At 60.8% G+C, this 11976-nt stretch overlaps 1 protein-coding gene across 1 annotated transcript in view; it reads right to left on the bottom strand.

Moving 5' to 3' along the window:
* The window catches only part of SDK1 (sidekick cell adhesion molecule 1), a 398446-nt gene that overhangs the window by 167505 nt on the left and 218965 nt on the right, over positions 1-11976 (bottom strand). Inside the window, exons 14-17 of the mRNA XM_025043174.1 lie at positions 10988-11104; positions 9656-9823; positions 7826-7928; positions 5678-5854 (exon numbers count right to left, since the gene is read on the bottom strand). Coding sequence (XP_024898942.1) covers positions 5678-5854; positions 7826-7928; positions 9656-9823; positions 10988-11104 — 565 coding nt within the window. The remainder of the gene's footprint in view (positions 1-5677; positions 5855-7825; positions 7929-9655; positions 9824-10987; positions 11105-11976) is intronic.

Consider the following 11976-nt stretch of genomic DNA (forward strand, 5'->3'; position numbering starts at 1 on the left):
ACGCGGCCAGCCCCTCCCACACGCGGCCCTGCCCCACACCGCCTGGCCATCACCAACGCCAGCGGCTCCTGAGCCCAGCCGTGCCGTGGCCCGTGTGCGCTCACACACGCTGTCCACTCACACACGCTGTCCACGACCGGAGGGCCTGGCCCGTCAGAAACCCAGTCAGCCTCCCGGCTCACTGTGCCCTCTGGCTAACCTGAGCAAGACTAGTCACCGCCCCGCTGGACGCCCACTGCAGTGTACGGACTGCTCAGGTCGACGGGTGTCTGGGCGTCCAGCCCCTCCTCAGCCCCTCCTCCGCCCGCGGTCTCTGCATCGCCAGTGCCTGGCACCGCGGGGCGGTCAGTGCCACGTGAAGGAAAAGGACGAGTTGCCCCACACGGGAGTGGACGGGTGAGCAAAGGAACGCTGCCCACGTCGGGGTGTGGGGACGCTGGGGGAGGGGCTGCCACAGGCCTGTCCTCGCAGGCAGACAGGCTAAGGAGAAGCAGGGGACCCCCGCACAGGCTGGGGCGACGCAGGGCGCCTGGGATGGAGCGACAGGAGTGGTTCGGGGGTACCGGGCCGGCAGCGCCGAGGGCTGCAGCGGGGCCGCCGGTGGAGGACGTGGGGGCCGCGTGGCTGGGAGGACGGAGGCTGGGGGTGGGACGCTGCTGGGGACCGGAGGAAGGCATGAAAGAGGCGCCCGAGCCCAACATGTCCGCTGTCTGTCTGACGCTGGCTCTGGGGGGCTGGGACCCCAAGGGCAGCTCCCTGGAAAGTGTCCCAGTGACCAGACAGAAGGCCAGGTGACGATCTGCGTAACAGTCAGGAGGGGGACCGCATGCAGGACAGCTGTGCAGCAGAGGCTGGGTCAGCGGCTGAGCGGTCAGCGTGGCCGACGCGGGAGTAGCAGCTGGCTCGGGACAAGCCGTGCACAGTGGCGCTCCCGTCCCTGAGGGCGGATGGCTGACGGGCGGACTGTAAAGGGACAGGCTCCTGCCAGACAACAGGGACGCGTGGCCCGTGGCCCACGAGGCCCGCAGCGGCCCGCAATGTGCCGGTGGCCTTGGGACAGGACCCTGCGGGAGCCGAGCCCACTCCCGGGTGGGCCTTTCTCACGGCCGGGAGTCAGGGGCTCTCGGGCACGCTCCCCTCCGCCTGAGACGCGGGCGCACTCAGACGCCCGGCCTGACCGGCGAGCTGACCTGTCTCTGGGGCCGCAGTGCTCTGTGGACTGGCCTGGTCACCGCTGCTTGTCTAGAGGCCCCTGGCTGGGTACCTCCCCTGTGCCGATGCTGGCTCCTAAGCCCTCGGGCACACTCAGGCACGCGCCCTCCGTCCTCAGAGCCAGCTGGCTCCTGCTCAGGACGTGGTCTGGTACACATGGCTTCTGAGTTGCCTCTCCCCAGCAGCTCAAAAGCCACCAACGAGAAGGCCACAAGGAGGCTACGAGCCGGCATGCTGGACAGCAAAACTGGCAGCCAGGAGCCTGAGATGGACGGGCAGATTTTGAAAAAAGATTGGAAAAAGGAAAAGACTTAACAACTTAGAAGGCTTGGCTGCCTCAGGACGCGGCTCAGAAACTGCCACCTCGTCCGCTGCTGCCCAGCGAACGCCACTTCACTGGCTCAAAGTCCCGCCCTCAGTGACGGCCTGCCACAGAGTGCGGGCTCGGCGCATGTCGCGGGGCTGCGAACCAGGACATTTAGACCTTCTCCTAGTCCCGGCCTCCACGGCACGTGAAAACCATCTCTGTGTTCGGTGTGACGCGTTTCACAATGCAGAGAACTGGTGGATACATGCTGGAAACATCGCCCGCTTCCTTACGTGATAAGTTTTGGTTATCTGGAAAATTAGGCTTCGTGAAATATTGACTAAGCCATCAGCAACTGATAAATGAGGCTTTAATATATTCTGAGCCCATTTCAGAGAATCTTATCTAATAGGAATAGATTGCGTCTTGGCATTTCTCTGCCAACTTTGAAAGGAGATAAATGGTCAGCAGAGTGACTCAGACGGTGACATGCTGACAGGGTGACAAACGAGACATTGGAGAGGATGATGGCAATGGAGGGCAGCGCTGAGTCGCTTTGCAGTTTGCAGGGGGGAGGGGGAGCCGCCCAGCACCCCCGCCCGTCAGAAATTAACGATGGCGAAACGGGACTCTATGGGGGTGGGGGGTGGGGCGGTCCAGCCAGCGCGATTCAGAAAAACAGCCTAGAAAAAGGCTCAGGAGAAAGCAGCTGGCAGAGCGGTGGCTGCAGGGAGGACGGCTCTGGCAGGGGAGGGTCACACGAGCACCTTTCTGTAAAAGCGTTGCCCTTTGATGCGCAAACGATGGCCTGGTCAACGCCATCTTCTTTGGCTTCACTCCGAGGATGAAGGTGACGGGCCTGACGATTCTCGAGAAGCGGCGTGAAATTGTTCACCCCTCATTGTGGCTTTGTCACAGGCGATGTTGCTGTAAGAAACCTCTCGCACTGCCTGAGTCCGAGCGTTCGAGTCGGTTCTGACAACTGGTTCACAGGACTGGGTCTCTGACGGCAGAAGGTGTGACACCGATGGGGTCTTTACGTGACTGATGACCGGTCCACAAAGCCTCAGGGGCCTGGTCCCTCTGGGGTGCTCAGAACAGCAAGAAGCTTGGGGGGTGTGGTGTCCCCACGAGGCACCAGCATGAATGACAGGACCGGCGACCAGGTTCCGCCCACCCATGTGCTGTCCGTTTGTGGGGCGCATCGTGGGCCTTCTGCGCCTGCAGCCCCTCCCCTCGGGGGGGACGAGGGCAGACCCTTCAAAATAGTCCTCCTCTGTGGTGCCAACACGCACACCCCCTCCGACTGTACGTGGCGTGGGGCACCCTCAGACGTCTGCGGGCGCCCGACCCTGCTCCAGGCGCGCGGGGCTCAGCGGCACGCGGACAGGCCTAGCGCGGCAGTGGTCGGGCTGCGGTGCCAACAATGCAGGACGCATGAGAGAGAGGAGCCTCCAGCCAGCCTGAGTGGCGCCCTCCCTCGGTGGACTCCGGGCCGGGGCCTCACGAGCGCCCCGCACAGCGCACGGCAACGTGCCGGGTCCCCGCTGGGCCTGCAAGGCTGAGAAGCAGAGGGTGCCGAGATGCCGCACGCAGAGCACCCGCACGCAAGCGCGGGCCCACGGCCGGCGGCTGTGAGAGCCCACTGTGCGGGCTCCTAATTTCTGTATTTAGCCGAGTAGCTTTTCCCTTGAGTGGGCGGCGGGGGAGGCTCCGGCGCTTCTGAAGGACGCTGTTTGCCGTAAGTGCCTCTCGGTCGCCTCTGCAGTGTGAGATTTTCTCTCTTCTTCTTTTCCTTTTGTCATCGGAGTGAATCACGAAAACGCTGCCGAGCTCAATTTGAAAGTTCTCCGAGAAGCACAAAACATCCTGCAATCATGAGTCACGACGATGGCCATCACCGCCGTCACCGCTGGTGGTGTGGAGTCGAGACGCCCTGGGAACTGGAGACGCCTGTGCCATCGCCCTCAGCCCTCTCGACTCCTGCAGACTGGGGCCTGGAGTGCTCATCACGCCAGCCGTTCACAGCAACGACTGTCTTGCAAATCCGTTTTGTAGCCGGCCGTCCCCAAATTGGTTTGAATCACAAATCTGCAAATATTTCTATATTTAGAGATGAGGTGTTTTCCCATTGCGGAAAACCTATTATTTTATAGAGACAGCAACGCTTGCTGAAAAATGTATTTCGCTTAGAGGAAATCAAATAAGCAAATAGTAGGGAAGATATGTAAATCAGCAGAACATGAAATTGTGCAGAGTGAAAACGCACTACATGAGAACGCGCGACGGGACCTCTGCTGACAGAGCCTTCACGACACGGTGGCGAGTGTGACGTGGGAGCAGTGATGACGACCTTGGAGTTCTCAGAGGTAGTTTGTGTGGATTCACTGGTCACAGGCTCCAATGGTATCAAAATCAGGAAAAAGGTGGACCGCTGACCTGAACCGTGGCCGGAGGGGGCGCCCCAGGGCGGCGCCGAGCAGGGCTAGGTGGGGTGCTGGGAGCTCCCGGGGGAGGGAGAGGAAGGGTGTGCGTGGAGCCGGAGGGTGGGTCACCATCGGCGTGTAACACACGCGTTCACTCACGCCCTCACGCAGTCGACCGCCCAGCGTGCATTCACTGGGGGCCTGCGGTGTCCCCAGTGCTTTTGGGCCCAAGACAGCATTGCAGAGCGGGGCGGCGGGTGCTTCCACTTCAGCAGGGAGGGAGCTGCGAACATCCTCGCTTCCGCCCTGGGCGGTCAAGGCTGCCGGAAGCCGCGGGCAGGGCCGGGAAGCACTGTGGGACAGCCCGGCGTCCGGATGGCAGGAAGTGGCCCTGTGGCTGAATCCTAAAGAGCGGATGAGCAGGTCCTTCAGGCAGAGGTGGCAGCAGACAGCTGAGGCGTCCCGCACAGGGGACTAGCAGGGCACAGGAGGGCACACGGCGCCCAAGGTCAGCGGGGTCCGTGGCCAGAGGTGGGGCGGGGAGCCCCAGCACGTCCACACAGCGGCCGAGTGGCCTCAGCGCCAAGACCACCAGCCCACCCCCAAGGCTGTGGGACCTGCCGCTTCGTGGCCGACTAGGGCGGCCTCTGCTCCCCAAGTGAGTCACCTCTACAGAGCGCAGGGTCACCTTGAAGAGACCGAGGGACAGCAGCAGGCCTGAGATGCACCGCAGACCCGCAACGCCCACACGGGGGCCGGCAGGAAGCCTGGGCCAAATGCGGGCACATGTGCCCACGCCCCACGCTCGCTCGTTTCGCCTTCGGCCCCCTCGGCCAGAACCTAGGGACTCAGTGACGAGCGAGCGCTGCCTTGTATGCGGAGCTCAGATTCTCTCTTTAGGGGATGAATTTTGTCTGCAAACCCCTCGTGGAGGGAGGTGGCAGAGCCTGGTAAGAAACGCCCCTCCGACCTGCCTTTCCTAACGGCCCGGCATGTCCCGTGCAGCCGGGGACGCCGGCTGCTGCTCTGCCACCTGCCCTGCTGTGTGTCTTCAAGGTCAGGTTTTACTTGTGTGCGTGTGTGTGTGGGGAACGTTGTGGGGGACAGCAATTCCAGAAAGCAAATACGTCAGAAAATAAAACTTGTGGGTGGGCGTCCCAGCTTCCCGGCCGAGGACGGGGGGAGTCGCAGAGAGAGGGTGAACACGGAGCGGGGAGGCTCCCCCTGGGCCCTGGGCGCCCCCAGGAAGGCCCGGATCAGCGGCGAGGGGCAGCTACACGCAGGACGTCTCAGGACCTAATGGGAGGTGTCGGCTCACCGCGGGAGGCGGCTGGCACTGAGCGGGCTCGGATGTCATCGTCACCGCGGGCCGAGCCCGGCGTTTCCCACCGACCGGAAGTTCTGATGGCCCAAGATGGCCAAGTGGACTTTTACTTACATGCAGCGCGGTCGAGAGTGTGTGTCACAATGTGGTGTCACTCGGGGGGCGGCGGGGAGGGGTACGATAAGAAGGGACGACGATGACGAAAGCCAGTCACCAAACTGCCTAACTGAGGTCGAAACTGCCGTAAGCACATGCCTGTGAGGCACGAAGCGGCGACCCCTGCCTGCTGGCTTGGGACAACGCGGCTCCCCCGTGTAGATGACAGTCGCCTGTCATCAGGGGGCCGACCGGCTTCCGGGAGGCGCTGACGGGGGGCCCCGGGGGACGGGGGACAGCCGCAGCACTCACATCACTTCCAGCCGGGCCGCCCTGGAGTCGTTCCCGCCCTCGGAAAGGACCTCGCAGGTGTAGTCGCCGATGTCGCCCGACCACGTCTGGCTGATGAGCAGGGACCCGTCCTTCTCCACCACGGCTCTGGAGCTGCTCGACGGCGTGAGGATGGCGTTGTCCTTCTTCCAGACGTAGCTGCGGGCCGAGCGGAGTCTTGAGTTAGGCCCCAGGCCGCTGACCCAGTGCAGTACAAAGAAGCAACCGCCCGCCTCGCCTCGTGGGTTTGCTAAAACCACGGAATTGTGGTGCTTCAAACAGTAAATTTTATTCTATGCCAATTGGAATTGCACGTATAAAAAAAGGAAGAAAAGGAAAAAGACCAGGTGTCTTGGTCCTAATACAGAAACAGATGTTCTGGTTTCCACAGCCACGCCACACCTGTCCCACCGCAGCCCTGAATGCTCCCGAGGGCAAGGCTGTTGCTGGGGAAGGAGGCAGTGATTGTTTAAAAAAAAACAAAAACAAAACAAAAAAACCCAGAGTGGAATTACCCAGTTCCTGAAAAAACGGAACGAAACAGAAACGGACCACACCCCATAAACGCGTTTTCTTAGCATCAAGCCGTTCTGGCACATTGTCCTTAAAACTGCATTTCTTTCATGTTTAATCTCACTTATGAGAGTTTCCGCACGTTTTTCTTTTCAGAGAGCGGAATCGATGGATGTCGGCGGGCGGGATGACCCACTCTCCAGGGGGGACGGGAGCCTGGCTTCCCGCTCCAAAGGGATTTGATTGAGTTTTCAAAGTGTACCTTGTCCTTTAAGGCTTCGTATGCGCAGAGCGCAGACACCGACAGGCTATTTATCTGAAATGACCCCGAGACAGAACAGGACCTGTCCCACAAGAAGGAAACCACGAGATCGCTCATTTTGGGGCTGGGATTCAGCTGCGATTGTCACTTAGGGCCTGACGCGTCCTGGGCAGAAAATCCGTGGGGCGAGGGGGCCCCCAAGAGCGAGCACGCTAAGTCCTCCTCGGGAGGGAGGCCCAGGTCTGCCCGAGGGGTGCGGGCAGCGCCGAGGGCGGCGGGAACCTGACCTCATCTGTGGCTCTCCGTTCCTCAGCTCATACTCCCCAGTGGTCTGGGGACCAGGGAATTCTTCCCAGGCGGGCTAACTACCTAACTACAAGGACAGCCCGCAGGCTCCCTTAGTAATTCACTTGTCAGTTTTGTTTGTCTGGCTTTCGACATTCTCGTCACTAAACCAGACTTGGATTTTGAGCTTGGGGAGCTGCAGAGGGCCAGGTGGAGGGAGGCATGAAGATTTGCCAGACACCTGGCCAGGAAGAGCGAGGAAACAGCCTGGTCTCCGAATTCCGTTAATGGCGTAGGTGAACGTTTGCTCGGGGTGGAAGCTCCCAGGAAGCGGGGGGTGCGGCACCCTGATTCTGCCCGTGGGGCTACCCATATGCCTCTGAGCTAACGCTGGAGAGCAACCAGCTGGGTGACAGTACTTTCTGGATTTATTCTCAAGGCTGAGCCTGAACGTTGAACACCACGCCGAAGGCGGTGAGTGTCTGGGAAGCGGCCACCCGTGCCCGCTCCATGCATGTACCTGGGGCGTCACACTTTTCACCGTTGCTTTCCCCGTGGGAGCTCAAAGACGGGGTGCTACAATTCCCTTAGTGAGTGGGCTGGCGCCCCTCTTTGCACCTGCTTTAGACGGCTGTGGATGCCACCGTCCTGCGTGCAGGTGGCCTCCGCGCCCTGCCCCACAGTGGAACCGTCCCTTGGAGTGGAGAAAACCCCTCTCGAGTCTGGCACAGCCCAGCGTAAACACGGCTGAATCCCCATTCGATCCCTCCGGATTTTTCTTGCATTAAGTATCAGTCTCTGGCATGTGCGCGTCACAGGCAGTGTATTAACCTGGGCAGAGAAACCGTGACAAGCCGCACGGGAGGCATGAAGTGGAACGTGGCTCACTGTAAACAATACACAAGGCCGGAGTGGAAATGGGATTCGTGTGATTGATGGCGGAGCCCTTGGCCGGACGGTGCCGTGACCGGGCTCTGTGGCCGGAATCAGAGCTCCCGAAATCCTCCCTTCTGGCCTCCCCCCCGCTCCGTGAGCCCACAGAATGCTAACGGGTCACTGGGTGAGCTGACCGGACAGAGACGCGGGGGTCGTGAGTGGCTCCGCACGGCAGCGTGGCCGTGGTCCCCTTGATCACCACGCGGTCCTCGGGAGGGGTGACGATGGACGTCCGATCTGAAAAAATACAAGTTACGACTCAGGCAAAATCACAGGCTCGCGCGTTCCCTCCCTCGGGGCGATGACCTGCTCGTCTGGCATCCGACCCTCCCGGATTCCCCCTATCTTGGCAAAACGCACGTCAATGGCAGCACTCAGAGGCCTTGAGGGAATTGCAACGACTCTTCCCACCGCGGCCAGAAGCCAAGCCTCGGCCCCCTCGGGTCACCCCGAACCTCCGAACCCTCTGGAAGAAACGAGAACGGAGCATCTTATGCAAATGTCCCTTACGGTCTGCACTCTTAAAAATCTTGGTTCTTCCCCAACGTGACCAACGTTCTGGTGACTCCTACTGTCCACACGGCTCTGCACGGTGCTTTCATTCACTCTACTGTTTTATTTAATCCTCACGACGGTCGTGTGAGGGTTGTGGTTTCTCTACTCTCTGCTTTCAGGAGTTGACACTGTGCCTCAGAAACACAATGGCTGGCTGGGTGCCACCGAGCTAGGAAGGAGTGGGGCCCGGTGCCACTCCGCCCAAGCCAGCGGCCACGCCACACTCCACAACTGCCACGGAAAAGGCCCAGGGGACAGCCCCGTGGCATGGCTCCCCGCTCTGCGCCCCTCTGAGGCGGACTCTGCTCTGGCACCGTGAACAGAGCCCAGATCATGGGATTGGCAGACTGGGTTCCAGGCCCAGCCTGACCGGGCGCTAGTGGTGTCGGAATGACGTCTGTGAGCCGCGTTCTCTTGCGTAGGAGGTGAGCAACCCACAGAGACACAGACACCGGTCTGTCACGGGCTCTTAAACACACAGTTAATTTTTAGGGACACGTGATGAATCAGATGGAGTCAACCACCGAATGAGACAAAACCTCCTTTTCAGCCCTTGACAACATGGAGAATTTGAATTCATTCCTCTTAAACTGGTATGCTTCGAACTACGGTGCATTAGAAAGGGTCCTTTATCAAAGCGAACGCCAACTACGTCACGGAAAACGCTCCACGGACGTGAAATAAAGCACGGGTTAGTTTTTCTCTAAGGAACTGAAGCACGTCATTGACTCATGCGAGTCAGAATCCTCTGTCCTCGTGTGGGCCGTTGACGTAAATCGTCAGTGAGCGATCTTTCGCTTTTCTGCACAGTGACTTTTGGCAATGCGGGACCGGGCGGAGCAGGGAGGGCGCGCTGGCGGTGGATCTGGGGGTGGGGGCGGGCTCGGTGACGTGACCCTCGCATTCTGGAAAACGACTCATTCTGCATTTTGGAAACGAGGCGAAACAGAAGCTGGAGAAGTAAAGGTCCCTCTCCGTTCGGGCGAATGTTCCGGAAACATCGCACAGCATGTGCTGGGGCCCCCCAGCTGGTTATCTTGACACCTCAGAAAAACGCACTTTCTCCAGGACTCCAGCTCCTGGCCTGCTTTTCTCACATAGAGGTTGATGTGGCGTCACTCGGCCTTGTCATCGAGCTACTTGGGGACGATATGCCTGCTCTACTGACCTTGAAAAGTCAGCCTTTTCTCCCTCCCGAAACGCCCCCTTTAAACCTTGGAGTACACGTCCTAATTATTCTTTTTGAAACTGAAAAGTCAATCACTTAACAGACTTCTATAAATTAGTTATAAAGACAATCATTCTCTTCTGACTGAATTAGAGGTTCGGGGCTTGGTGACATCCCTAAGCACAGGCCGTGGTGACCAAGGCGCGAGTCGGGGAAGGGCTCCCGGGGCGGCGGCCCTTACTCCACACGGTGAGCGTGGCGGACGCGTTCAGGGCCCCCTCGGCGTTGGTGGCATAGCACGTGTAGTCGCCGGCATCTTGGACGGACACGGGGCTTATCTGCAGACCCCCCGACTCCAGCAGCATGAACCTGGGAATGCGCACGGAGCCGCTGGCCAGGACGTGGTTTCCTAGGAACGGCAGAGGAAACGGGGTGTCAGACACGGGACGCTGGCTTGAGAGGGGCCGTGCTCAGAGCCACGACCAGGAGCGCTGGAGGAAACGTCAGAATGAAGGGGGGACTCGACGTGCAGCCGTCACCGGCGACTCTCGGCACCGTTCCCAGCGGGAGCCCGGCAGCTCCTCCCTGTCAACGCCGAGAGGTTCGGCTACACAACTCGGGACCCGTGTCCATGCCCGCCGTTTCTGGGTGACTGGTTCTGAGTGTTCTCCCTGCTGGCATGCCCTGGATACGTTTCATATCAAGCTACGATTACATTCTAAGCCAGGAAAGAAAGAAGGGCAGCATCTGAAATGAAGGAACCTCCTCGTTCACGTGCGGTTTCCCAGGTCTCGATGTTTCGAAGTCTGGGTCACGCCTGTGAGAGTCGAGAGGCCACCTGCGCGAAGGACAGACATTTCCAAGTCCCACCCAGGTACGGCCCAGCTGATGAGCGAGGCACACTGCAACACAGTGTGGCTCGGCTGCCCCTGGCTGTCCTCGCGGGCGGGCGGGCGGACGCGAGGCGGGAAGGGCCCAGGTCCCTGAAGCCCCCGGTGGAGACCATCACCCCAGGGTCAACCGTGTGGGCTGCTCGTGAGCGGACGTGCGCCTGGCACGTGCACGGGCTGTGGGAGCCACACGGGAGCCCGGGACGTGACACGGCCTCCACGGGGAGCGAAGGTGCAGTTGGAATGGAGAGTGTGTCACGTGTCCCGCTAGGGAGGACGCACACGGGCCTGGGCTAGGCTCTTTCTTCAGAAAAAGAAGACACGATCCATAATTGCTAACGCGCCCAGGGAAGAAGCTTCCGTTTCATGGGTGGGGGAGCTGGGCCCCGACGGGGCGGCTCTAAATCCTGCCCTGCATCTCGTCAGGGGCCCCGCAGGCCGCAGGCACGTGCGGGGGGCTGGGACAGAGGAGGGGGTCGTCGCGCTTCAGGTGTCTGTGCAGACATGACGGGACTGTCGGCCTGTGAAGCTGCGGGGGCCGTGCCCGCCCTGCCCATCCCGACTCGGCAGGTGCTCTGCGGGCGGCTCTTTGACCTCGGACGAGCGAACGAGATGAGTAGAGCGGCCCCGGCCCGCGGGCTCGCTCTGCACGGGCCGGGCTGCCGTGGAGGCGCGCTACGCACCTCTCCTCCAGGTGATGGCGGGCTTGGGGGCCCCGGACACCCCGCACCGCAGAACGGCTGTCGTCCCGTTGGTGACCGTGGTGTCCACCGGAAGCCGAGTAAACGCTGGCGCAACATCTAGGCAGAGGAGTTAAAGTGACACACTCAGCGCGCGGTGCCTCAGGAGCGGCCGCCCCGCCCGTGGGGACTGTCAGAGAACTAAGCGCAGAGACAATGCCGTGACAGAACCGGACACCGTCCGGGACTGCCTAGAACCTTCCGCCAGGCCTCTCCCAGGAACGCCCGGCTGTGTGTGCAGCCTAGAGGGAAACGTGGTCCCCCACGTGACGCATGCGCCGTGGGGGCAGCGCCAGGCTGGGGAGGGCTGTCCCAGGCGAATGTCAAAGAGAGGGGGGGCATTTGTTTGGAAAATCACTGTCTAAAAAAAATGGAAAAAGCTGATTTTTGGATATCAGAGATCATCCATAAGATGACCTTTCACCCTTGCTAGGGTCCATTCTGAGAGTTAAAACGACCAGGTTCAAGGGTGCAGTAAAGAATTTCTGGGGAGCATCACGGGCCCCACCGTTAGGGGGTCCTCGTGCTTGCGGGGGACGTGTGGGTCCCCCCAGCCCCAAGTCAGACCAGGGCAGGTGAGTGCTCGGGCTGGCTTCAGCGAGGCCTCACCTGCTGGTGCCACTTGATGCTGACGACACCGGAACCCCTGAGCAGAGGGGTCTGTGTCTCCCAAGGCTTGTGGCCCCTGACGGGCCTGGGCAGGTGTCCCCACGAGAAATGGGCAGGACTCGGGGTGACGCAGCCCGGCTCTCCCTTCCCAGGTGGGACTCCCCGCGGACCGCAGAAGGTCCTGCTGATTCCAGCCTCTGAAGTGCATCCCAGAGCTGGTCACTTCTGCCCACCTCGGTGCAGCGCCCTAATGGGCCTCCGGCCTCCGGCTCTCCCCTTCATACTCCATCCTGCGCCCAGCTTCGAGTGCCCGCTGAGGGCGC

This window comes from Pteropus alecto, unplaced genomic scaffold, assembly GCF_000325575.1.
Source record: "Pteropus alecto unplaced genomic scaffold, ASM32557v1 scaffold40, whole genome shotgun sequence".
NCBI lineage: Eukaryota > Metazoa > Chordata > Mammalia > Chiroptera > Pteropodidae > Pteropus > Pteropus alecto.